A 27,439-nucleotide genomic window follows, 5' to 3' on the forward strand; every position below is an offset into this window, starting at 1 on the left:
CAATGGTCCGCCTTCTTTCCCAATTCTTGGGGAGAAATTGGTCCTAGGTCTACCAGATGCTGATGCAGTTTATCATTTGAACAATTACTCAACAGGTGTTCTTTCACAAATAAATTGTACAGCCCATCATAATCATTTACACCACTGCCTTGAATCAAACCATCCAGTGTTTTCACTGAGTAGTCCACAAAATCAACCCAGGTCTGGCTCGAGGTTTTTTGAGCCCCCCTGAATCTAATTCTATACTCCTCAGTGGAGAATCCAAAGCCCTCAATCAGGGTTCCCTTCATGAGGTCACAAGATTCTGCATCTTTTCCAGAGAGTGTGAGGAGTCTATCCCTACACTTTCCAGTGAACATTTCCCAAAGGAGAGCACCCCAGTGAGATCTGCTTACTTTTCTGGTTGCACAAGCCCTCTCAAAAGCTGTGAACCATTTGACGATGTCATCACCATCTTCATATTTAGTTACAATCCCTTTAGGGATTTTCAACATGTCAGGAGAATCTCTGACCCTATTTAAGTTGCTGCCACCATGGATGGGACCAAAACCCATCTCTTGTCTTTCCCTTTCTATGGCTAGGAGCTGTCTCTCCAAAGCCAATCTTTTGGCCATCCTGGCTCACAGGAGGTCATCTTCACTGAGGCTACACTCAGTGACTTCAGAGGTGCTGGCCCCTCCTGTGAGGGAAGCAGCATCTCTGACTATCACAGTTGGGATCAGGGATTGAGGGTCCCTGATCTCCCTAATTAGGACTGGGAGGCGGGAATTCTCCTCCAAGTCACTATCATCATCCTCTGGGTTGTCATCCTCAGAGGGGTTGGCTTTTTCAAACTCTGCCAAAAGCTCCTGGAGCTGTTGTTTGGAGAGTCTTAAGCCAATTGGGATTTTCTTTATTTTGCAGAGAGAACTTTGCTCCCTCATCTTAAGATGGAGGTAAGGTGTGAGGTCAAGCTCCACCACATTCTCTTCTGCACCAGGCATTATGTTTCTAAAAGTTGGAATACTTTTTAAGAATCTAAAACTAGTTCTGGGTTCTAATTCAAACTTTCACAAAACTTTTAAACTCTAAAAGAAATGCTAACAGGGACTAACACAAGGCCCTAGCAGGACTTTTAAAATTTTAGAAAAATAGCTCAAATTGCAAAAATCAGTTTCTAATGACAATTTTTGGAATTTGTCGTGTGATTAGGTATTGGCTGAGTAGTCCAGCAAATGCAAAGTCTTGTACCCCACCGCTGATCCACCAATGTAGGAAGTTGGCTCTGTATGCACTATTTCAAAGTAAGGAATAGTATGCACAGAGTCCAAGGGTTCCCCTTAGAGGTAAGAAAGTGGCAAAAAGAGATAATACTAATGCTCTATTTTGTGGTAGTGTGGTCGAGCAGTAGGCTTATCAAAGGAGTAGTGTTAAGCATTTGTTGTACACACACAGGCAATAAATGAGGAACACACACTCAAAGACAATAACAGGCCAATAGGTTTTTGTATAGAAAAATCTATTTTCTTAGTTTATTTTAAGAACCACAGGTTCAAATTTTACATGTAATACTTTAAATGAAAGGTATTGCAGGTAGGTACTTTAGGAACTTTGAATAATCGCAATAGCATATATACTTTTCAAATAAATCACATATAGCTATTTTAAAACTAGACAGTGCAATTTTCACAGTTCCTAGGGGGGAGTAAGAGTTTGTTAGTTCTTGCAGGTAAGTAAACCACCTACGGGGTTCAGGTTCGGGTCCAAGGTAGCCCACCGTTGGGGGTTCAGAGCAACCCCAAAGTTACCACACCAGCAGCTCAGGGCCAGTCAGGTGCAGAATTCAAAGTGGTGCCCAAAACACATAGGCTTCAATGGAGAAGGGGGTGCCCCGGTTCCAGTCTGCCAGCAGGTAAGTACCCGCGTCTTCGGAGGGCAGACCAGGGGGGTTTTGTAGGGCACCGGGGGAACACAAGTTAGCACAGAAAGTACACCCTCAGCAGCACGGGGGCGGCCGGGTGCAGTGTGCAAACACACGTCGGGTTTCCAATGTAAATCAATGGGAGACCAAGGGGTCTCTTCAGCGATGCAGGCAGGCAAGGGGGGGGCTCCTCGGGGTGACCACCACCTGGGCAAGGGAGAGGGCCTCCTGGGGGTCACTCCTGCACTGGAGTTCCGATCTTTCAGGTCCTGGGGGCTGCGGGTGAAGAGTCTTTTCCAGGCGTCGGGATCTGGGAGTCAGGCAGTCGCGGTCAGGGGGAGCCTCAGGATTCCCTCTGCAGGCGTCGCTGTGGGGGATCGGGGGGGAGGGGGGACAACTCTGGCTACTCATAGTCGCCGGGGAGTCCTCCCTGAAGTGTTGTTTCTCCACAAGTCGAGCCAGGGGTGTCGGGTGCAGAGTAGCAAGTCTCACGCTTCCGGCTGGAAACGCAGTTGTCTTGAAGTTGCTTCTTTGGAAACAAAGTTGCAGTCTTGGGTGAAGAGGGCAGCTGTCCTCGGGAGTTTCTTGGTCCTTCTAGAGCAGGGCAGTCCTCTGAGGATTCAGAGGACGCTGGTCCTGGGGAAAGCGTAGCTGGAGCAGTGTCTTTGGAAGTGGGGAGACAGGCCGGTAGAGCTGGGGCCAAAGCAGTTGGTGTCTCCATCTTCTCTGCAGGGTTTTTCAGCTTAGCAGTCCTCTTCTTAGGTTGCAGGAATCTGAGTTCCTAGGTTCTGGGGAGCCCTTAAATACTAAATGTAAGGGCGTGTTTAGGTCTGGAGGGTTAGTAGCCAATGGCTACTAGCCCTGAGGGTAGGTACACCCTCTTTGTGCCTCCTCCCAAGGGGAGGGGGTCAAATTCCCATCCCTACTGGGGGAATCCTCTAAAAGTCAGAGTCACCTCAGCTCAGGACACCTTAGGGGATGTCCTGACTGGCCAGTGACTCCTCCTTGTTATTCTCATTATCTCCTCCGGCCTTGCCGCCAAAAGTGGGGCCGTGGCCGGAGGGGGCGGGCAACTCCACTAGCTGGAGTACCCTGTGGTTCTGTAACAAAGGGGGTGAGCCTTTGAGGCTCACCGCCAGGTGTTACAGTTCCTGCAGGGGGAGGGGTGAAGCACCTCCACCCAGTACAGGCTTTGTTACCAGCCACAGAGTGACAAAGGCACTCTCCCCATGTGGCCAGCAACATGTCTCGAGTGTGGCAGGCTGCTAAAACCAGTCAGCCTACACGGATAGTTGGTTAAGGTTTCAGGGGGCACCTCTAAGGTGCCCTCTGGGGTGTATGTTACAATAAAATGTACACTGGCATCCGTGTGCATTTATTGTGCTGAGAAGTTTGATCCCAAACTTCCCAGTTTTCAGTGTAGCCATTATGGTGCTGTGGAGTTCGTGTTTGACAGACTCCCAGACCATATACTCTTATGGCTACCCTGCACTTAATGTCTAAGGTTTTGCTTAGACACTGTAGGGGCACAGTGCTCATGCACTGGTGCCCTCACCTATGGTATAGGGCACCCTGCCTTAGGGCTGTAAGGCCTGCTAGAGAGGTGACTAATCTGTACTGCATAGTCAGTGTGAGATTGGCATGGCACCCTGAGGGGAGTGCCATGTCGACTTACTTGTTTTGTCCTCACCAGCACACACAAGCTGACGGGCAGTGTGTCTGTGCTGAGTGAGGGGTCCCCAGTGTGGCATAAGACATGCTGCATCCCTTAGAGACCTTCCCTGGCATCATGGCCCTTGGTACCAGGGGTACCAGTTACAAGGGACTTACCTGGATGCCAGGGTGTGCCAATTGTGAAAACAAAAGTACAGGTTAGGGAAAGAACACTGGTGCTGTGGCCTGGTTAGCAGGCCTCAGCACCCTTTCAAATCAAAACTTAGCATCAGCAAAGGCAAAAAGTCAGGGGGTAACCATGCCAAGGAGGCATTTCCTTACAAACATGCACCAGTTCAGGGTGTCAAGAAAAAGCACTTCGGTTGCCCCATTCTCTGGAGCCCCTGACCTGGAGAACCTGTCCCTGCAACTGCGAAAGGAGGTCTACCCTATGAGACAGATTGAGTGGATGGCACAGGGAGATGTGAATAAGATCTGAAAACCACACCTTGTGTGGCCAGTCCAGGGCAAATGAGATTACTTGGGCATGATCGAGGCAAAGCTTCCTCAACATGCGAGGATTCAAGAGCTTTCTTTATCCAATACTGGAAGGTGTGCAATTTCGAGCAGTAAGCATTCTCATGTATGGCAAATATGTCTATCCGATGAGTCACCCGCTATTGAAAACAGTCCTAAACAAACTCTGGGTTATGGTGCCACTTGTGGTAAGATAACCCCAGCTAAAACTGTCTGTTCGCACATTGAGCACTCTAGCCGGGTGATTTGCTATCACACGAATCTGATGTCCCAGAGACACAGCATCTATGCAGAGAAGATATGACCCCACTCCCCTTTGCTTGTTGATGTACCACATCACAGTTGTGTTGCAAGTCAAGATCTGAACAAACAGTCCGCAAAGGAAAGGGACAAAGGCCTTGAAAGCCAGATGTAGCTTCTGTAGATATCATTTGCTTATTACTTCTGTTTCTCAGCAGCATACTATTAACACCCTCGAAAGGCGAAGCCTCTACTAAAGCCTCAAATCTTCTTAAACTCTCTCTGTTTTTGGGTTGGGACTGCAGACCAAGGGATAACCTGTGACTTAACTATCCTTAAATCTCTTAAGTGCTATGTCTGCGTTTGCCCGAAAGTGATTTGAGCCATCAAAAGGCAAGTCTATTAGAGTGTGTTCTGCACATCTGTAGAGAAGCCTGAATTCCTCAACCAGACATGACATGAAAGCGATATCAATGTGTCCATTGCTCTTGCCAGTCTGCTGTATCAAGGATCACTTAAATTATAAGCTATGCTTCAGCTGGAACATAACGATTCACTAAAATGAGGCTGCATGTCCATTGATAAATTAAAGATGACTGACTTGGTAGAATTCACTAGGGCGGTAACATATCTGACAAGGAGGCTGGTAGCACTGAGGTACTTAAATTGCCACACTGTCCACTGAGAACATTTTCTTAGCATACTGTGCCATCTTTTTAGACTCCCGGTCTGATGGCATGGCTGGAAAAGAACCCTGGCTAAGTTCTGAAAAGCAAGAAGCCTATATAACATGGCTTTCTGGAGACGGATGCAAAGAAAGGGCGTTCCCAAGAGCAGGCTTATAAGTGAGCAATAGGTCTTGAAACTGCTGTAGCAGTAGGTGGCTTTTCCTAATGGCCAATATGCATTCTGTCATGGCCTCATTAAAAGAAAAAACAGGTTCTAAGTACTGGGAGGCAGAGTGAAGCACTTCAGTGAACATTTGACTTCACTTCATTTGAGGGTACCAATAGATCCAACACCCTTGCTTCTGTGCTTTGCATATTACTGAGTGGCATGAGGTTCCCTGTAGCAAAGGGAGATCTGTAGGAGACAGTAACTGCCATTCGGGGGATGTGTCCAAGCCACTGGCTTCTCTTAAGCCTTTCAACTCTTGGTCCACTGTGAGCTGACCCATGATATCCTATGTTTGCACAGAAGGATCAATATCCCAGAAGAAAAACCTTACCTCTGTCCGCAATCCTCACGCCTCCCACTGGGATCAGTGAAGCATCAAGGGAAGCGGGTCCAAAGGGACTCAGGGCAACCAGCACTGAAGTCATAGAATGTGGCATCATTTGAGTCATCTCTGGCATCCATTTCTGGTGCCAGCAACTCTGAGTTTGGCCAATCCACCCAGGGCCAAGGAGACCACATCACAGGAGGAGTTGGATCCAGAGCCAAGGTCTGGTCAGCTGGTGCCACAGGTGCCAGTCATGTAGAAGTCAATGATATTGGCATTGGGACCGCTTCATGCTCCTGGTCTGACCCTAACTGCGCAGTGGAAAGCTACAGTGACTTATCCTTCTAAGAATGACAACGGGATTCATGTCTCCTCCTCCTCTTATGTTTCCTTCAAGAATACTTCAATGAAGGAAGAGAAGGAAACTTGGATTTTGGTCAAAATGATCAACCTATACTTCACCCATAAACATCTTGGCTTCTTGCTCCTTTAAAACTTTGGGATGCATTTTCTGGACATCTTGTCACATACTGACACTGTGGTCAGAAAGAAGGAATGTTTTCTTACCTGTATCCTTATTTCTCTTTCACGGAGATATCCACCTATAATCATAGGCACTAAATATGACAGCTATCTCAGCCTCCAAAAACCCATGAAGGAATAATGTTTAAGCTAAGATAGTCTTGCCCTACTTTGGCGCCTGCTCTTGTACCCTAATTAAGACAATAGTGTCTTGAAAAGGTGTGAACGAATCTCCAAGTTGAAACTTTGCACATCTCAGAAATTAGAATATTTCTGAGTAATGCAGCAGCAGCCACTTTACCTCTTACGTTTCCCAGTTAAGGCTATGTTGGCCTTCCTGCAAAACGGGATTATGCAGGAGACAATCCATCTAGAAAAGGATTGTTCATAAGTGGCAAATCCTGTCCGTATAGGACAATAGTTTACAAATAATTGTTATGACTTTCTCAAATCTTTCCCTTTATCCAGATAAAACTTCAATGCCCTCCTAACATCAGGAGTATGGAGGGATTTCTCTGCAGGAGATATGGGGTTTTGAAAAAAGGTAGTTAAGGGGACAATCAGATTGACATGAATTTCCGACACTACTTTAGGTAGGAATTTAGGATGGATCTGCATCACTACCCTTTTATTGTGAAATACTGTGTAAGGTTTGTGGGAACACAGGACCTGTCTGTATTTCTATGTGCAGAGGTTATAGCTATCACGAACTAAACCTTCTAGGATAGGTGATGTAAGGAGGCTTTATACATAGGTTCCAAAGAAGGACCCACAAGGCAACTGTTGGAATAGAAATGTCTTCTGTATGGTAAAAGACGTGAACCCCTGACCTGAGTGCCCAAATGTACTGTTTTCTGGAACCTTAATACTGATCCTTTTGGTAAAGGCAAACACGGATAATGTGGTTGTGCCATGACATAGTCCTGTCTCATGGATTGCAGACTTGTAGAACCAGGAGGGACACACAAAGTGATACTCTCATAATGGTGGAAGGCTACTGCCTTCACTAGAAGATGAGCAGCAAAACCACATAGGTGCCAGCGTATCATGTAGTAATCAGTAGTAGTGAACAATAACTTTTTATCCTAGGTCACTGGAGTGGGGACTACAGGCTCACTCACCTTCTTAAAATTTCCACTGTTAAGTGTTTAACTCACCCTTAGCCCACATCAAGTAGATATGGAGTGCTGCCTAGCACAGGAGTAGTGACTGCGTGGCTGTATATGTGCCTCAGAAGGGTAAAGTCCAGGGATAAAGCAGTACTGTGTAGTACATATAAGAATGGTGCCTGAGCTGAGTATATGTATGCCTGTGAGGAATACATGACATGAAAGAGTTCGTGGTATGCAGTGCATGTGAGGATAAAGTATGTGCTCGGAATGTGTGTGCTTGCATGGTGTACAATACATGAATGGTGAAGTGTTGTTTAGTACGCACATAGTGAGTGTGAGTGCTGGTCTTTAGTGTGTTTGTAAATAACACACCCTAGTTAAAGATAGGAGAGCTTCAGTGTTGAAACGTTTGCACATGATTAGTGTGTACTGACTGCATATGCACATGTAAGTGTACACTGCAAAGAGGTAACAGTGCTGAACTGAAAGTGTGCTGTGAATGTATACTGAGTATGTGTGGCAGCAATGGTACATTACATGGAGGACAGTGACTTCTGCCCGTGACGAGGACTGGGTGCCACAGCCTGCTAGTCTCCCTGCTGGGTGATGGGACATCACCCAGGGAAATCAAGACCACCTGCCTGGAGCACCAGCACCTGCCTGCTTGCCAAGACAATAGTGAACTGTGAGGAAGAGGAGCCCGTTGTAGGGTGCAAGGACCAGTGGGAAGCCTTGCTGTGAGAACTCCCTGTGTAAAGTGGGAGGATTCAGCTTTGCACCTATCGGGCAATAGCTTGAGTGCAAGATTGTTTTTAGCGACCATCATATGCCAAGAGAGAGCCAGCATAGACTCTGCTAAGTATCAAGCACTGTGTGGAGGGAACTGAGCCCCCAGAACCTCATTGTGGTGTCCCCATATGCAAGAGGGGAGCAGTGCTGAAGAAGTTGTGTGACCAACGTGCCAGGACTCATGAATGCCTGAGTGGCGGCCCATATGTCAGAATGGGTCGCTGTGGTGCAGACCACGGCACCTGAGGAGTCTATGCTGCGTCCAGAAGGGACAGAGGCAACCCAGTATGTTGAAGGGGGGAGCTGGGACCAAATCATCAAAGACTCCGGGCCGTCGCCTTGGATTGAAGTGAGGATGTGATCCACGGGACTAGCTGCAAAGATGAATCTGTCCTGACAGACCACCATTGACCAGGATGCTCCCAGGGTGTGCGACGCCCACCCGCAGGCTCCATTTGGGAGCCAAAAGACTGAATCCCCCTGCCAGATAGAACTTGACTTACTAGTTTGCTGTGAGCTAGAAGCTGCTCCGATCGCTATGGAGAGTGGCCATGCCACTCTGGGAAGTGAGCCTGCGCCCACCAAACGATCCCCTGTGCACTGCAGGCAGCCTGACTTCTTTGAGTGGAATAAGATCTTACACTGGGGTACCCACTATAACGTCCAGCACTTCCATGCTGCAGGAACGGGTAATACTTGAACTAGAGCCACTGTGGTCCTTGGGGATTCACTGCTGAAGGTGCTGCGCCACCACAGACACTTTTGACTGAAACCCTGAAGAGTCAAAAGGGAACTCTTGAGGGCAGCCTAGAAGTCTGTATCCCCCAACGCGGTCACCAGTGAATGGGGGAATAATTCTAAATACATTACACGAAAGATGGATTCGCCTAACGACTACAAGGCCCCCGGACCTCAAGGGGAATTGTATAGTTATACATGAATGTCACTTCTCTCCATGTGTAGAATTGGAAATAAAATGCTACTTTTTTCTTGTGAAAGCAAGTATTTGACTGGCCATTGAGTTATTATTCGTACTGTTCGTGTTATGAGTTAAACATAGCTGTATATACACCCCCCATCCCCTGAGGGAGCATTGACTGCTCAGCCACAGCTACCACTGAATGTCAAGTGCGGAAGCAGTACATGGCTCACTTCAGCGGGATCGATAATAGGTTCGGCCCTGGGACATCAGAAGTAAAAGGCCTCAACCACCGCAGTTAGGCCCAGTAACCCCTGTGTGCCCCATGGCCTGCCAAAAGGCATTTTGACAGCGACAAAAGACAATATTCAACTCCCAAGGTGAAAAAGGTGTACCGATAGGAGGTTCCATCTTCTTGATGCTCTCAAAGAAATCCCCGACAACAGAAATTAAAAAAAAAAGACACAATGATGTAAGAACTGCCTCCTCTTGGCAGGTGAGAGGATTAAATTTGTTTTGAGCACCTCAGAAGCAGAATCTTCTTTTATAGGAATAAGATTTTAGAAGGTCTTCTGAATTATTTCAAAAACATCCTTCACACGAGGAAGGTTTAGGTGACCATATTGTATGAGTTCAGGAGCCAAACTGCCAAGTTAAGTGATTGAAGGTTGGGGTGTAGAAACTGGCCTCCAAATTTGTGAAGAAGGTCCAGCCTGAATGCCATATTCTGATGTGGACGTCCTATAACGTAAAGGAGTCTGTTGCGGTCACTCCAAAGCAAGGAGAATCATCCTGGCCTCCGTGTCAGACAGTTTGATGATCACCATTGGCAGTGGGGGAATTTGTGGAAAGGCGTTAAAGAAATCTGCCTGACCAGCTGATCCATAGACCATTCCTCAACGTACCTGGTTGGAAAAACCTATATTCAAAGTCTGGGCATCTCTTGCTTCCTCCATCTGTGAAGAGTTCTATTTGAGGGAAACCCCAGAAGTAAAGTGTGTCTCGGAGGATGATGTTTAATACCCCTTCATTAAACTCCTGAATGGTTCTGTTAAGTGTGTCCACTTGAACCTTCTGAAAGCCTAGTAGATGGAAAGCTGTAATCCTGAGATCCCTGGAGATTAACCTTTTTCAGATTGTGTGTGCCCTCGAGGACAGATGTCAGGATCTTGTTCCTTCCTGCTTGTTCAGATAATGCATGGTAATCGTATTGTCTGTCTGAACAAAGAAGTATTTCATCTTGAAGGATGAGAGAAAGGGCTTCACAGTAGGTTGCTGTAGCCCTTCAGAGACCAAATGCCTTCAATTTGTAAGTGTCCATGTGAGCATCCTAACAAGAGAGGGAGGCATTCGTCACTATGGTTTGTTTTTGGATGTCTGGATGGAAATTCATATACTCCAGAAGGTTTTCTGAGCAACAGCACCAGTTGAGACACTGTTTCCCATGAGTTGTTATGATCAATCTGCCCTCCCTTCTTCCTTAAGTTGATCCCCTTGATCCACCAGACAGTGGTCTAATGTACAGATGTACATTCAGGACCAAAAAGATAAATGATACCATGATTATGAAGAAAGAATATGTGCCTCACTGTTGGGTGGGCTGTTCTCTTGAGATTGTGACATTTCTGAAGGGTAACAGTTTATCTTCTGAAGGAAGTACCTGTGCACACCAAGACTGCTCCCATATAGTATAGGGCTTTCTATGCAGTCCTAGCTGATTAAGGATTACAACAGTCATCTTATAATATTGGCATGCTTGTTGGTAAGAAGATACTTTGAAAAGCCACTCGTCTAGACTCTCTCAGGTGAGCTACAATGGTGGCCATGTATTTGGAAAAGGTTTAGATACAGATTTGAGACCAAATTGAAGAACTTCGTACTGGTAGTGGTCTCTTCTTCCGGGGAACATCACGAACATCACGAATTTCCAATGTTTTTTGGCTACTGGTATGTGAAAATGGGCATTTTGCAGACCTACTGATCAAGCCAGTCCCTTTAATGGAGTTGAGGGTAGATGTGATAAGGAGCCAGCAACCAGCACTTCATTTTACAAACCTGCTTGCTTGCTTTTTTCAGGTAAAGAAAGGGTGTGGATTCGTTTTTTGGTCCTTTCTTCTTCACAAGAAAGTAACAGGAATAAGGGCCAGATGTAGCAAAGGTTTTTACCCATTCTGTGTCTATGGGAAAAAGTGTTGGTACATATGGCCCTAAATTCCCATTTCTTTGAGAGGAGTTGGAACAATTTTCACTGCATGTTTTTGCAAGACAATGGATAATTCTTCCTGTAGTTCATCCTAATGCAAGATGGAAATTTCTTTGATGATGTTGCTGGTAAGGGATTTTCGAATCTGAGCCAGTATCCATTTGTACAATATTCAGAACCCATTTGTCACTGCTTACATTTTTCAACTTTTCTAGACAAGATGTTATGATTCCCCCTACCAGAGTGGGTAATGAAAGAGGGAAGACAAGACACTCATTGCTTGTCACAGAGGCCCAGTTGTTTAGTTTAGTGGCTAAGACAGGTTGTTATTGACCTCCACTTCCTCTTGACTGACTCCTCTGCTATTTATACCTTTCCTGTGGCTGTTGTTGCTGCCCTTGAGGCCAATGAGGGGACTCTCTGATGGAAACATCAGCAGTCATAGGGCCTATAAGAATATTTTCTATAACCCTTCTTTTTTCTTTAGTCCTACAGCCCTAAGAGTGTCGAGTTCTGAGTTCATGCGAGACATCTCATCTTCAGTAAGAGAACCGGACAAACAGTTCAGTGAAAAAGCCCTTTCAGTCTAAGCCAGAAACAGCGACAGAGCTAAACAGTGACAGTATCCGTGTGCAGCTAGAATGGAAGTATCAGCTGCAGCACTGAAGATCTAGTTGAATACCATCATGCTCTCATTAATAATTTCTTGAACATTTTTGCATTTATCTCTGCAGGGGGCTTTCATGAGTAGTCAAATAGATTCCCAGAGTGACATGTCAGGTCTTCCAAGAACAGCAGACGTGTGCTGCTTCATATAAACAGCAGCAATGACATACACTTTTCTGCCCAAGGAATCTAGCTTCTTACTTTCATTCTCAGGAGGAACAGTAGAAGAAGGGGCTGTAGCATGAAGTTTTCAGGCAGCAAAAATGATCATGTCCGCTAGTGGGATCCGTACAAAGAAATAATGGATATTGATCTGGTGGCCTGTGCTTTTTCTGCAGGTAGGATGGTGAAGGGTTAACAGATGTTAACTCTGTACTAAATCCATGGAGGGTTCTATGAGACATGAAACCAGAAGTCTCAATGGTTTGGAGACAGACCCTTGGTGCAGTGCCTAGTCGATCACCCTTGTGATGGCTGTGGTAGTGGGCAACTCAATATTTAATTTGTTGCCACCCCATATAAGAACCTCCAGAAAGGTATTAATATCATCAACAGGAGAGATCCTCACTGGTGGTGAGTTTGTCATTGTAAGAGAATATTCACCGCAAGCAGAGGATGCATGGTGTAACCCTGAAGACTTTGATCGAGATGGACAATCCAGTCGTCGCCTCGAGTGATTGTCTACGAGATCTTGAATGGTATTGACAAAAGTGGGATCCTGACCTTGTTCTTGACCTAGACCTGGTACGATGTGTGGTATAACATGAGGGCCATCTACTGTGCCTTGGTTGAGGTGTCAATTGTACAAGTGACTGTGGTGGCCAAGAAGCATTGCCTGGCACATCTGGTGGTGGGATTACCGCTGAAGAACAAGTTACACACTTTCAATAATGCTTTATCTGGTAGAGACAACATCTAGTTGCAGATTCCTTACATTTGAATAACCCCCAAGAACCAGACTGGATCCGGAGATTTTTGTGAGCAGTACTCCTGCGCAGTTAGGTGGTGTAGATTGGCTCCACATCTGTCATCATCCACACCGGATATAACGTCACGGTACCTATACAGGTGCCATCCCGGCGTGCTGTCAGTTTCTTTTTATGTCTTTCCACGCCAGAAGCTGACTACTGGTGCATCAAAACTAAGGTCCTGCCCCTAGAAATCAGTTCACAGAGCAAGAAGGATGAGTGGGTCAGGAAGGAATCTGCAATTAGATAATATCAGATAAGGCGCTACCAAAGAAAAGTAACTTGTTCATCCGAAAGAAACTTCTAGTTGCAGACTCCTTACCTTTGAAGAGGTACTCAAGCAATACCATCCCAGGAGGTGGGTCTGCAAACCAATTTTGTACTAGAAAGTCTTGCAGGACCTGCCCTTTGGACCTGAATGTTCACTCACTAGTGTTTGGTAAACAAGTGCAGAGATGCCCATGTTGCCGGCTGACAGCTGTCAAGGACTGGAAATCCACGTGCTAACGCAATGGTCGTGGCATTAGCTCGGGTAGCTCAGGGGGTTGCTTCTTGGCCAGTGGGTAGCAGATCTTAATACAAAGAACGACCCACTTCTGCCCTGTTCAATTTGTCTTCGCTCCCTTGTAACCAACAAAGAGTTGATCATCCACTGAGAACTCTTTTGTACGATCAGGGTAGAATGCCAACGTTCTTTCTGGGTGGAGTCTCTCCTCTTCCTTAAAAGGATGTGGGAGGTGCGTAAAAAGTAAACAAGGTGACGGATTGGCCTACATGAAAGGGTGTAAGGACTTTTGGTAGAAAGGAGGCCCTAGTGAGAAGTACAACTTTGTCAGGATAGATGGAAAGGTAAAGAGGCTAAGAGGACAATGCCTGCAGCTCACTCACCATGTGGGCAGATGTAATGGCCACAATGAAGACTGTTTATAAAGTGACAAGCCTGAAAGCACAAATGTGTAAAGGCTTAAAAGACGCGCCCATCAGAAAGGTAAAAACCAAATTCAGATCCCATTGGGGCATTCTGAAAGGGGATGAGGAAAAAGATGTGCAACACCTTAATACAATAGGGGACTTAAACAAATATGGTTGATCGAGCAACCTCAAAAAAACAGAAATAGCAGACAAATAACCTTTAAGAGTGCCGAGAGAGAGAGAAAATATTTCTCTATGCACCATGCCACAAATGTCTTCCGATGGCAGGTGTATACCGTTTTGGTGGAGGGACACTTGGCTGCCAAGATTAGGTTATAGACTTCAAGAGGAGGGACAAAAGCTGTCAGCTGTCGCCGCTCAGTCTCCATGAAAGAAGGTGGAGTGTGGACAGGTTTGGGTGCAGAACCCTCCCCTGCTGCTGCAACAGAAGAATCTCCCGAAGGGGCAGCCTGATCGAAGGACATGCTCAGCTGCTCGAGATACTATAATCTTCGTGCCCAGTCTGGAGCCACAAGGATTAATTGGGCCCAGTCGTTCTTGATCTTCTGGAGAACTCCGGGAAGAAGTGCTATAGGCCGGAAGGCGTACAGGAGGCCAGAGTTCCAATCGAGAAGAAAAGCATCTCCAAGCAAATGCCGCTCTGGAAACTCCAACGCGCATAACTGCTGACACTGCACGTTCTCCAAAGAGGTGAACAGATCTAACCGAGGCTCTCCCCACTGCTGAAAGAGACCTTGCGCCACCTCCAGATGGAGACACCATTCAAGATTTGCTAAAACATTTCGGCTGATTTCACCTGCTCTGGCGATCAGATATTCTGCCAGATGTTAAACCACAAAGGAAATGCCCTGCTGTCCAGTCATGTTCAGAGGAGCAGAGCCTTTTGACAAATGGCTCAAAAGCCCACCCTGCCCTGCTTTTTGCAGTACCATATGGCAGTGGTGCTGTCCATGAACCCTGCACCATCTTTCCCTTGATAGATGGAAGAAACACTTATTGCTGGCTGGATCGCACAGAGTTCCAAAAAGTAGATGTGGAGCCCAGATTCCACCAGAGGCCAGATGCCTCTGACCTCCACCTCTCCTAGATGGCTGCCCTGCCCCCAGAGTGATGAACCTATCATTAATGTCAGATCTGGTTGAGGCAGGCAGAGGGATCTGCCTCTGACTCGATTGCGATTCATTAACCACCACTGCAGATCTTTCGCAGTTCCCTCTGAGATTTGGGCCTTGTTAGAGAGATTCCCATGATGCTGCACCCACTGGAACTTCAGGTTGCACTTGAGAGCCGACATATGTCATCTGGCATGTGTCACTAGCAGGATGCAGGAGGCCAGGAGGCCAAGAGGCCCAGCAGCCTCAGACTCATTGTCACCGAAATCCAGGATAGAGGCTAAAACATGAGAATCATAGTCTGAATTTCCTGGACCCCCCTCAGGAGGATAAGCCCGAAATTGCACAGTCGAAACCAGCCCAGATGAAAAGTAACGTCTGAGAGGGATTGAGGTGTCACTTTCACACATTTATAGTGAATTCTGGCAGATTCATGAGGTCTGCAGTAGTCTGGAAGTAGGAGGCGACAGCCTGGGGCAAGCCTGCCTTCAACAGCCAGTTGTTGAGATAGGGGAAGACTGAAACCCCTGAGCTCCGTAGATGAGCTTCAACCACCACCATCACCTTGTTGAACACCCGAGAGGCGCTGGCAAGGCCAAAGGGGAGCACTGTGAACTGAAAGTGCTCGAGGCCTACGTGAACTTTAAGTAACGTCTGTGGGCAGCACAAGAGGAAATAGAGAGTATTTGCAAAACTCTCCTGTCTGACCTAATGGATTGCCAGCGGAGCAGGTGATAGTGAATCCTGTCCCAACTGGCCAATGGTGGGGGAGAGGAAGACTAAGACGTTTTAGAGGCTGTTGCTGAAGGGGGTTGGCAGAGTGTTCAATTGCTGGGCACCTGATCCATGAGGTCTGAGGATCCCTTGGCCATGCAGAGGTTGGGCGGCATGCACAGCACTGTGGTTGGCTGGGAATGGATGAGGTGGGAGGCCCTTTCTTTAGCCACAAAAGTGGCGAAAGGCAGACTGGAGAGGGAAAGATGTAGGGCCATCGCAAGGCCCTAGGACATGTCTGGAGCCCGAGAATCCCCGAAGTGCTCAAGCTCTGAGCCTGCTTCATCTCTGAAGAGACCAGTACCATCAAAGGGCATGTCCATCAAGGGCCAAGCCAGATGTCCTCAACCAGGCATGTCACATCAGGGCCATTGTCGATGAAACCACTCTTCCTAACGAGTGTCCAGTTCACAACGGATTGTAAACTTCGCTGCGTCTCTCCCATCGGCAACAGCCCGAGAGAGTTGGCACAGACCTCCTCCGGGAACCATGGCAGCACTTGCGCAACCTTATCCCACAGCGGATGAGAATAACAGCCCAAAAGGCATGCTGTGTTCACAGACCACAAAGCAGGACTGGCAGAAGAAAACAACATCTTCCCAAGTGAGTTCAACCTTTCGGATTCCTCATCAGGGAGAGCAGAAGGGAACGTGCCCTGGGAAGTGAAGGCTTGGATAACCAAGCTCTCAGGACTGCAGTACTGTCTCAAGAAACTTGGGTCCCCCGGACCAGAGCGATGGCGGTCAATTGGCTTGTTAATAGTAGCCCCTGTGCTGAGTTTGGACCAGGTACCCAGTAAGACATCCATGAGAGCCTCACTAAACAGGAGCAGGGGTTCTGAAGTGGAAGCTCCCGTTGTGGCATTTGACAAGACAGTCCTGACAGCCACCAAGGGCAACTCAAGGTCCATTCCCTCAGCTGCCCTCCTCACCTGCACGCCAGTCCAGAGTTTCTTCGTGGAGCTGGTGTTCTAAAGGGTCCAGTGACCCCTCCCATTCATCTCTGAAATCTAACCCATAAGAAAAGGGCTCAGGATCTGACCTAGGAGGGCAGGCTACTGCTGGCATAGAAGGCGGCATCATACGACACCCATCCGGCTCCGTGTAGAATTCGGGGTTACAATGGAGGTGCCCATGGGTGCCAATGGGTCACGGAAGGTTGGGTGGAACAACAGACGCCAGTCAGGATCCAGGACTGAATCCTTGAGTGCCCCCGGGCACCAAAGTCGCTGGTGCAGAACCCGAAGGGGCACCTTTCAAGTAAAAGGGGCCCAAAGGCGCTCCGGCAGTGTTGGGCTGCCCAAAAAATGAGGAACATGGCCTTTTAAAACTCTGAGTTGGGCAGGGATTGTTCCCGGAATCTCAGAGAAGCGCAGAGTCGACCCAGGTGCAGGCTCCGCAGAGCAAGGCCTGGAACATCGATGCTCCCTCGTCTTGTTGGCTGACGGATGAGGAGAAGTCAAAGAAAGCTTTGACTTTTTCTTATGCCCTGACTTACCCAATCACTCCAAAGACTTGGGGTGGTACAATGACTATCAGAGACCGATACCTCAAAGCTTTAGGATGCATGACGAGACACTTGTAGCACGACTTCGGGTCGAGGTTGCGCTCCAGGCAACGAAGAAGGTGCGGATCGTCACGGACATCACCTGATGACAAGATCCACAGGGCCTGAAGCTAGCCTTTCTAACTGACATCCTTGACGCACCAAGAGTAGAAGACACAAAAAAATCTTCAAAAAAGTCAAAAAAGCTAGTCAAAAAGTGACTGAGGGGTAGCTCTCTTCGGTATCAGCGCTTACTGGCCTGGAAAGAAAAGAATTTACATCAGCGCCTGGGGGAAATTCAAAGGCAAGGAATCTACAACTAGAAGTCTCTAACATATATTACTGGTTATAGAAGAGGGAAAGGGAAACACTTCTCTGGAACTTGTGTTAGTGTAGAAAGTATGGGACGTGAAGTTAAAGAGTCCAGTATAAGGGCTGAAGAAGCCAGTTAGCAATAACAGTAGACACTGGACTATGTTGAATCAGATTTTGATGGGAGCCTGCAATAGTTTGTGTGTGAAAGCCATTCAGCTGCCTTCTACTGTGAGGTAGAATGATGTCCCGACATCAAAGTTCTTGACGTCGGCTGATGCCTAGACATAAAAGTACCTCTCAATGTCCATAGTCTCCTTCCTGGCTAAGAACCAGCCCTTGAGGATGAGCAAGGCGATCAACATTGATTGGGGACGTTGTGTTGCACTAGAGCTTCTCCTTTTGGATTGCCTCTTATGGGTGTCCTCATTGGGTGGGAAAGGTTACTACTAGATAGGGGAACAATCCCTAATTGCCCCTCATATATTGTCCATCCCAATCCAACGGTATTGTCATGGTTGTGAACTGCTCATCCATTTAATCAGTAAATATTGTTTTTCTCAGTCATTTCTAACATAGAATGTGGTTCTAGTGGTAGAATTTCTTCTGCTTCAATTAAGTTCCCTTCTATTCTATTTTATTTCCTCATGTATTTTATGATTTATCCTTGGTTGTGTGTCTCATTTTTTATAATGAAAATCTCCCTCTTTGCCCAGTTGCTTCATTAGACTATGCTTCTGAGACCACCGGGCCTTTTTTCATGCCTGTGTCTGGATACGAGTTTAGTGGAATCATACACACATTGGCTACTCAAAGCTTCCAACACATGTTGACTTCCTCTGAGTCACTGATCAGTTCCTACACAATTTCTTGGATTTCATTTCCTTCTTTAAGTTTAAGCCCAAGGTATTCACTGGGAGAGATTTGTTTGCACCACTGGTCTTTTATGTTTATCTTTGTTGCAGTTTTTATCACAGGTCACCAATATCATGAGCAGACAGTCATGACACTGACATTTGGCACACTACATTTCTGGAGGCTTTTGATGGTATTTTCTTCTATCAAAGGCATTTGGATTTTTTAATATTTCTAGGCATTGGCACGTCTAACTTTGATCTTTGGTTGTGTTAATATTTTAATATTTGGCCTATTCAAGTATCCAGTAATTTTTACAAAAGCAGAGTAGTTGAAATGGTTTAAAATGCCACTGACACTACAGCAAGTAGACTAGCCTCCATGCATTTCCTGGAAACCATGCTGCTGAATTTGATTTAAGCAATGTTGAGTTAATCTTCCTCACTGCTATGCAAACACTGATTCAACTTCATTGTTGCATATGGTGCCATCAATTGAGGGAGTTGAACAACTTATTCATCATATTTTGAGTAGTATTTGTTGACTTTGTGATTGCATGTCATGTGGAGGCTTATTTAAAATATAATGATCAGAGGGTTAGTGTTATGACCAATATGGTTGAAATGTGTCCCTATAATATGCAACATGTTCTTAGTTAACCATTGTTTTGGATCAATAAACATAACCAGGGTCCTAGTAAGCATAGAGCTGCTCTTGTGTTTTGTATGGAATATGTTGCGGGTGGCTTTAATAATTAGAGTGTGAATGTGGGGTTTCACATTTGAAACTGGTCTGGCGCAGCTGATCACTTTTAGGCCTTTAAACTCCTCCATCTAGCACGGTGATCAATCGCTTGAGCTCCTCTTCCCTTCCAGCCCAACTGAGAACACGAAGAGCTTGATATAGACTGAAGACAGTAGCACTGAATTACATCTGGTGACCACAACCCCTAAATTTACATGACAAGCCATATCATGTGCCAGACTCAATGGGGACATGTAGCTCAAAGTGGATAGGTGCGGCTGTGGAATCCTCTTATTGCCCATGGTAAACCACCTATGCCCAGTACACCTCCAGCAACAACAAAGTGGTTCTCTGGAACTTCCGTTCTCTTGTTGTAAGATTGTTTTGGGAGGTGTGAAGAAGCCCCCCTTCACCCAGCAAGAGCCCGCTGAAACAATACACTGGTGCAGTCAAGTATTGGCCAAAGCGGGCTTACTTGGACTGGACATGGTGTTTTTTTGTTTTGTTTTTTTTAAAGAAAAAAAAAAAAAAAAAGACAACAAGCCTATTGTTTATCAAAGCACTCTTACCAATGACCCAGATTGGCCTTTGCTGAGAGCTCTGATCAGCACCATCTCACACATAAGAAATTTCTATAGACTCACATAACTGAGGAATCTCAAGGGTTACAGTCTTACAAAATAACTGAGAAAGTTTAATTGTAGAGTATAGAGTTTACTGCCAGGATGCCCTCCGCTCCAGAGTGAACTCTTTTTTCAGAACTGCTTTGTTGCACTTTGCATGAGATGTTCCTAAATGGACAAAAAGGTTCTTGGTAAGTCCCCTGTGGGAACACTCAATCATATATTTATAACCTACTGGCATACACCGGTAGGTAGTTATATTTAGAACCTAGTTTCCATAGGAAAAGTACTTTATGTTTTGCGAATAACTGGTCCAGTTTGATGAATCTTCATGAAATTTTTAAAACTAGTTTCCCCTCTCACTTCAGCTGCTGTTTGGAACATTTCAGGATGATTCCTCAAGCAGGAGCCGAGAAAAAAAAGTGAGTGGTCCCAAAATGCGCTATCCCCATGCCAATTCCCATAGGGCTTGTAGACTACTACAGCTCAAACTGCTGAAAGGTATTACACCAAAGTTAGCAGAAAGCTAGCTTTTGGTCCAGTTAGATCTCTTTATGCAATTTGGTGTAAATCCATTCAGTAGTTTATAAGTAAATTAAAAAAAAAGATTTATGTATACCAAGAGACGCAGATGATCCGCGCTTCAGACCGATCTCATACTGAGTTCTGATTGGCTGCTACCACATCAACTGGCCAAGTCCCAAGAATTTTTTTTTGAGCATCCCTCCCCTTTCAGGCCTGGTGGTAAAACAAGTCTTTTTAAAGAATAGTTTGTCACAAATTCACAGCAACCAAAATAATTTACTGCCCCATCCCTGACCCCAATATAAGTGAGCCAGGCCTTTGGGGGCTCTGGACCCCATTCCACTGCTTTCAAAATGAACTTTGGGGATTTGGGGGGCACATGGCTCCCTTCTCTGGCCGGTTCGGCCAGCGGACACCATCCCCAAGGCCCAGCAGTAGTTTAAAAAAGGGGAGGGGGCACACAAATCCCCACGAAGGATGAGCAAACACTAAGTCAGCTCCCAGCTACCAGGAGCTTAAAAACTGCTCCTGTCAGCGGACTTCAGGTCTGTTTACCGGCCCGCAGTGATGCAGGACAGGACTCTGGGACATGAACCCCATTGAAATGCATTGTAGTGAACAGCAGGTTTTCACGGTCACAAAAAGGAGAACATACAAAGGGTGATAACAGATTTAAGTTACAATAGAAATCATTTTTGATGGTACCATACTAACTTTAGGAATTGTAGTGTGTTCTAAGGTGATTTTACCCTGTGAAAAAGTGTTCTGCTGGGAGTTCATGAATCATGTTTGAGAGAACGGTTCTCATGATTTTCCCATAGAGTTTATGGAAGGTGCTCCAGAAGCTAAAATGAGAGCATACTTTCTTTAAATTCACACTTTTGCAGTCTTATGACAATGATGTCTGACATTCTCAGTAAACCATGCACTTCCAACAGGAGCAGACTGTCAGTTGATTCCTTTGTGTTCTACTGCAGCCTCCCAGAGTGTTCTAAAGAACAACTAGAGCGCTAAGTCTTATTTAAGACAAAAATGCGGCACACCTGAAGCCCTCTTGATTGAATCAAACTGGGAAAACTTAAAACATTTAATTTAGAAAAGAACACAATTTGGGGGTTCATTTGGTCATAATAATTATGGTTAGTCCTATCAAAAAGAAAAATGAGGACATGTTCTAAGTGAGTTCTCAAATATCTTCCTCTTCTATTTCATTAAAATATTCTGACATGTAGACTGAAATATGCCCTTTGAACAGCAGCATGCTGCCAGTTAACTCCCTGGTGATCAGCAGCTTTATAACAGTGCTCTAAGGAGCAATTAGAGTGCTAACATTCTGAATTTAAGCCAGAAGCGTGGCTCATCTGAGAATGCCATCTTGATTGAATTGAAGGGGAAAACAAAGCATTTTCTACTGAGGATACTGCAGTAAATGAAGAAATTAGGGAGCTTCATAACAAAAAAGTCTTCAAGATGGCCAGCAGAGAAATAAGGGCCCAAATGTGCCCAAACATCACCCAAATGTAGCCCAAGTATAGCCCAATAACAGAAGGGTGCAGAACACTTTATTATTGCAGTTTTATATAGTTCAGACTTAACCTGAGATTATCTGAGTGCTTTACATGAGCATCAATTACATTACAGAAGGACATTTATTTAAGTTTCAGGCGGCATGGGGAGATTATGTGATTTGCCCAGAGTCACAGGATAGGGAGCTGACGCCAAAATTCAAACCTGGTTCCCCAGTTGCAAAGTCCGCAGCTCTGGCCGCAACGCCACGTTGTTGCCCCCAAGTGTAACAAATAATCAAGTGATCAACTGGGTAAAAAATACAAAAATAGCAAATAGTTTAAAAGTGCTTTGCTGCTATTTGAGAACTCAAGAAATCTGTCCCCATGTTAGTTTTTGTTAGAGCACTAACCATAATTTTTTTGGGAATAAGACCCTCTCATTTTTATTGAATATAAAACCCAAGAAGAGATTAAAACTGGTCAGACTACATTGCGTAGCCAGACCCAAAACAGCGACTACAGATAAATAAGCATACATCTTTCAAATCCATGATGTTAGCAAACACTAACAGAAGGCAAGAACAAAAACAGCACCCACAGACAAGCAATAAAGTGCATATTGTGCCTTCCGTGTCCTACACACCATTAAAATGCCCTATTGAAAAGTGACAGGTTAGCCATAAAAGTGCAATAGATAAAAGTGCAACACGTCTTCCTATCATGAGATATTAATATAGGTCGACAAGGTGTGTATCAGGAAAGTGCATTCCGGCCGTGCTGATGTCCGAGATCCTGGTCCACCCCATGAGGGCAAAGTGCAAGAAAAGCAAAAGAAAGTGCTAAAAGTGCTTCTCCTAATACCACACTCCTGCACCCACCTCCTGGCCAATATGTTGTCCCCTGGAAATAAATAGGAGAAAGGACAAACATCAAGACCGAAAATAGGGGAACATCACCAGGGCTACTAATAGCTACCTTTCTCCCCACTAAACACCGTGCTGAGAGTCAGCCCAAACCGGTGCCCAGACCTGCTCCCCCTTTCTTAGCTTTGCGTGTATATAGAGACCTTTTCAAGCCAGACACTGCTAACCACAGTAGTCCCTGCTGAAACAATGGGGGACAAGAGTCAAGCTAGTCTGATGCAATGCATAACCGAATTGGCATAACTGAAAAGGCACTGCTAATCACACTAACCCCAGCTGAAACAATGGAGGACAAGCCAGTCCGATGCAATACATTACTGAATCGGCAACAAAGATGGAGAACTTGCAGGGCCTGGGAACAACCTTATTGTGTACTCCCAAGAGTATTATTTGAGGAGTTAAAGTAATGTCGATCTTTAAGGAAATATCGAAGAACGCGGAGATCTCTCTTTTAAGTCATACAGGCAATAAAATCTAGATCAAATCCACCTCTGGATGTTGACAACTCTTACAACAAGAGCCTACAGAGCCTCCCCACTTGCCAATTTTTTTACGGAGTATAGTATAAATCAAAAGCCTTTTATAATGTTGAGCTTGCAGATCGGCTGAGCGTAACACTGATGGGGCTAATTCAAGAGACTCGAGGAAGGAACAATCTGGGGAGCCTAGCTTCTTCTGCCACTTATCCAACTGACACTCCATATCCTTTCACAAGGGAGAGAGTTCAGAATGCCATAAATTTGACTAATGTTAACATTCAGTGCCCTTCTCTAAACGATCCATCAGTTGCACTTTAGAAAGGCCCCTTGGGACCCTCCCTTTCTACTTCAAAATTCATTTGCAAATCCTCAAAAGAAACAATTCCATCCCGCATAAAATCTCCTAACCTCTTTACCCCCAAACGTTCCCAGTCCTGTACACAATAATCACCAAAAATGCCTGGAAGCATAGGGGTTCTCTGTAGTGGGGTATAGTAATTTAACAGCCTCAGCCCCAATTTCCTTTGCAGAGCTGTCCAAATCTTATCAGCAGCCCGAAGAGTCTTAAACCGGACCTTCTTAAAACTGGGTTTGATCTGCCTAAGAAAACAACCCTGGGATACTTCCCCAAACAGTAACTCGTAATTAGGAGGCACTTTGTAACCCATCCATCGATCATCACTGCATCCCTCGCCAGAGAACACATATTGCAACACTGCCAACCAGGACAATAGTTTAAAATTTGCGACGGCCCGGCCCAGCCTATCCCCGGGGAGTGTCAGATACTTAAGAGTTCTTCTAGTTTTGGAGTAAGCCCTCATTAAATCTCTTGAGCGGCTCATCCAATAACTTAAACCAGAATCTCTCAAATTCAAGAGGAATAGCCTGAAAAAATACAAGACTCCAGGTAAAAATAGCATTAACAAGATCCCCCCTGTCAACTCTACAATGTCATCTTGAGACACTTTCCGTCTAGTGCAGTCTCCCAAGAGGTGCTGCATCCGTTCAGTATACTCGCAGCACTTGCACCTCCAGGCAAGAAACTTATCTGCTGCTTTTTTCAACAAAATGTAATTGATCAATACCCTCTGCGGCTGCAAAAATTAACTGACCCTCAGCTTCCTCCAGCGTATTATAAAATTCCATGATCTGTTGATCAGGGGTGTGGAACTCCTATAGCCTGACTCCCATGACCTATTCTTTGGTTTCAAGGGCAACAAGTTTTCTTGTTTATTTTGTCCTTGGGTCAAGTATGGCCAAGCCCCTCCAGCACAAACCCTTTGGCTACAAGTTTACATTATCAAGCAGGGAAGGGAATTGCCTGCAGATGAGGTAATACTTGTGTTCATATTTTAATGCTGTTCAAACTTGTATTTATGGCTCATTAATGAAAAGCCTTTATTATTAGTGTGAGCGTTGTAAATAAATGTTGTAAACTCGAACTGCACTGCTGACAGTGGTTTCATTAAAAAAAAAAAAAAAAAGTGTACACACTTGTTTGAAATGTTTTATAATATAAGGCTACGTATAATGCTTACAGAATGCTCTCTGATTAGATGCAAAAATTTGCAGAAGCCTTAAAGCAATATTGGTGATTGTTTGCTTTCAAAATAAAATGTTCACAAAAAAATGCAACTAGGAAAAAAAAAAATTGAAAACTTACTGTGAAATTTTAGGTACCATTTCTTTGCAGCAACATTTAGTAAAATGTGTTGATACATGGCAGAAATTCCAAAAAATATTCATAATGGTAAAAATCAATGTAACCAGTTTCAACAAGATTATGGGAAACATGAAAAATAAACAAGCAATGGCAAAACCAGAAGGTCAGACATTGGTAGTCAGTCTTATGCCAAGGGCCACTGGAGTTATGTGATTGTGACTGAGGCAATTTTCGCATAATTATATTTACCTCCTTTGCCAGATAATCCATCATCTTCTGGTTAATCTGCAAATTTTAACAAAAAAAATTGTTTCTAGCTCAAACAGTTCAAAGGTTAGTAAAAATGCAAAGACATGTGTTGCCACTCAGTGGAAGGCTATTTGTAAAGCTGGATTGGTCACTTGTGTATTGCTTATTGCTATATTTGGGCGTGAACTGGTACTAATGAGGTGAAACCAAAGCCTAGAGAGAGTTACCACTTTTAAAAAAGATTAATTAATGAAGTAATACTTTTACAAAATGTGCAGCATTATTTCTTGCTGCATAATTTACTCAAGTCTGCCACATAATTTGACTCCCTCCTGACGCCTGCTTATAGCTTTGTCATCCTTGTCTTGTTTAGCTGCCGGACCATCACACTGTAGCACACTTTGCCATGGTAATTCCCGGCACTGAACAAAACTACAGTGTGTGCTGATATGCTCCTTGTCAAAGAGCAGGTTGCTATCACTCGCAGAGAGAGAGAGAGAGAGAGAGAGAGAGAGAGAGAGAGAGAGAGAGAGAGAGAGAGAGAGAGAGAGACAGAATTTCAATAAAAACAAAAAGGTCCATCTTGGTTAATGCCAGACCTAATTAGGGGCCCAATTATTAAATAAAGTCACAAAAGTGTACTCATGGTATATGCCATTGCACTAGTGCAGATTTCCCTAGTTCATGAATTCATAAGAATTTACAGAAGTAGACCAGAAAAACATACTCCTAGAAAATATTTGTGATCTGTATTTTAGCAAGAGTAAATATGTGCGTGTAGATTTGCTCATGCGAAAATCTACTGGCGTTTACAAGTTCACTTTCCCTCTAACCCTCTTTTTTTTCAACCCTGGAAGAAGTTTTACTTCTGCCCTTGTCAGGAATAACTTTCCACCTTTCTCAGCATGAAAAAAGATTTGAGAATAGCTGGTGAAAACCCTAAAATATGGAAGTTAGTAGGTTTGCACAGACTCAAAAGGGCATTCCAACCCTGGAGCTTTTGCTTACTGCTACCTCCAGCAGCAGTATATAGCTCTGCAGAAAGGTGGCAAGATAAGAAAATTGCCAGTATTGAAGCCCTGTTATAGCATTAGCCCTGGCATAATCAGAAAGGCTAACATCAGAGCTCTAATATAATGAGATTGCCACAATTGGTTGCCACACTACATGGCACTAAAGGGACACGTAGATTTATGAAGCAGCCTGTCTCATGGACAAGTAGATATTTCATTAATTTCCACACCTGGGCTGATTTAGTCATTTTTTCCCCCGATTCAGACTAAAGTTGACCATCTCGCAGCTTACACCAGCCTTAGGGGATTCCAGACCATTCAGAGTGAGGCGCTCTGCTCTCTGTGTTAAATTTAACAAATTCAGGTATCCAATTATTCATATGGCAGATATAATCTTTGAGCAAAGCTCTGTCAGATGACCAGTTACACTGCATCTTATCTTGAGCCTCCACTCAAATCTCTAAAACACGTGGATCATCAGACATGATCCGAGGAACTTTTTCAACATTCGAGCCGAGGGAAAAAGCAACGGGAAATCAGAAAATAGTCAAGCTGAACATATTTCTTATAGGGGGCAAAGAAGTAAGTATAACCTGGGTCTGGGGCATTGACCTTATGACAAACAATTAGTCCATGACCCTTCCTCAAGTGAAACAAAGATTTAAATACTTTTGGCTTCTGGCCAGACAAAGAGTTAATCCACTTCATCAAAAAGATGCAGGGCCACATCGATTTTAAAATCCCCAGAGATTATATTCAGAGTTGGCCACAGAGCCAATTCCAGTCAGTCGAAACAAAAAATTGCTGGGTTGTCTACAGTTGAACCATACACCAAACAAAGTGTAAAAGAACCCCACCGTCTAAATCTATCGGCAAGACTGCGTTTAAAGCAGCATACCTTTCTCTATGCCAAAATCGCAACTCCACATGTCCAAGTACCTTGTGTCATAGCCACTATTAATGAAAAGCCTAAAGATTCAAGTAGGTTTCTCCTTGCTCCCTATTATGCGTTACCTGTAAGCAAAAAATATCCACCCACTAAACTTAACTCATGCACTACCTTCCGCCTTTTTGTGCTTTTGTTTAGTCCACAAATATTTACCGACACAATACGAAGCAAGATGGTGACTGCATAATGTGGTGGGACTGGTTGTGGAGCAGAGAGCGAAACGGCTGATCAACAATAGAACACAAGTCCAGGTGCTGGCACTGATGGCAGTATTGGTGTCCCGTGCTACCAGACAGACCCATTCATCCTCCTCACTCTGAACTGATTTCTAGGGGCTAGGACTCCACTTTCAGGGTCTTGGCTTTGACACACCAGTAGTCAGTGTTCTTCATGGCTCTGTGCTTCTAGTGTGGACAGTCGGGGGGGGGGGGGGTGTTTGTCATGTCAGTGTGCTTGGGTGGCACCTAAATAGGACCCACAACATAATTTTCAGTGCAGACA

General features: G+C 45.0%; 1 protein-coding gene across 6 annotated transcripts in view; it reads right to left on the minus strand.

Annotated features, from left to right (window-relative positions):
- Positions 1 to 27,439, minus strand: part of FIP1L1 (factor interacting with PAPOLA and CPSF1) — a 510,903-nt gene that overhangs the window by 263,388 nt on the left and 220,076 nt on the right. For 3 of the 6 annotated variants that reach the window (XM_069201279.1, XM_069201303.1, XM_069201270.1), the window contains exon 8: positions 24,977 to 25,012. The exons of the other annotated variants lie outside the window; for them this stretch is intronic. In XM_069201279.1, coding sequence (XP_069057380.1) covers positions 24,977 to 25,012 — 36 coding nt within the window. The remainder of the gene's footprint in view (positions 1 to 24,976; positions 25,013 to 27,439) is intronic. 6 annotated transcript variants of the gene reach the window in all.

This window comes from Pleurodeles waltl, chromosome 1_2 (assembly GCF_031143425.1).
Source record: "Pleurodeles waltl isolate 20211129_DDA chromosome 1_2, aPleWal1.hap1.20221129, whole genome shotgun sequence".
Classification (NCBI taxonomy): Eukaryota; Metazoa; Chordata; class Amphibia; order Caudata; family Salamandridae; genus Pleurodeles; species Pleurodeles waltl.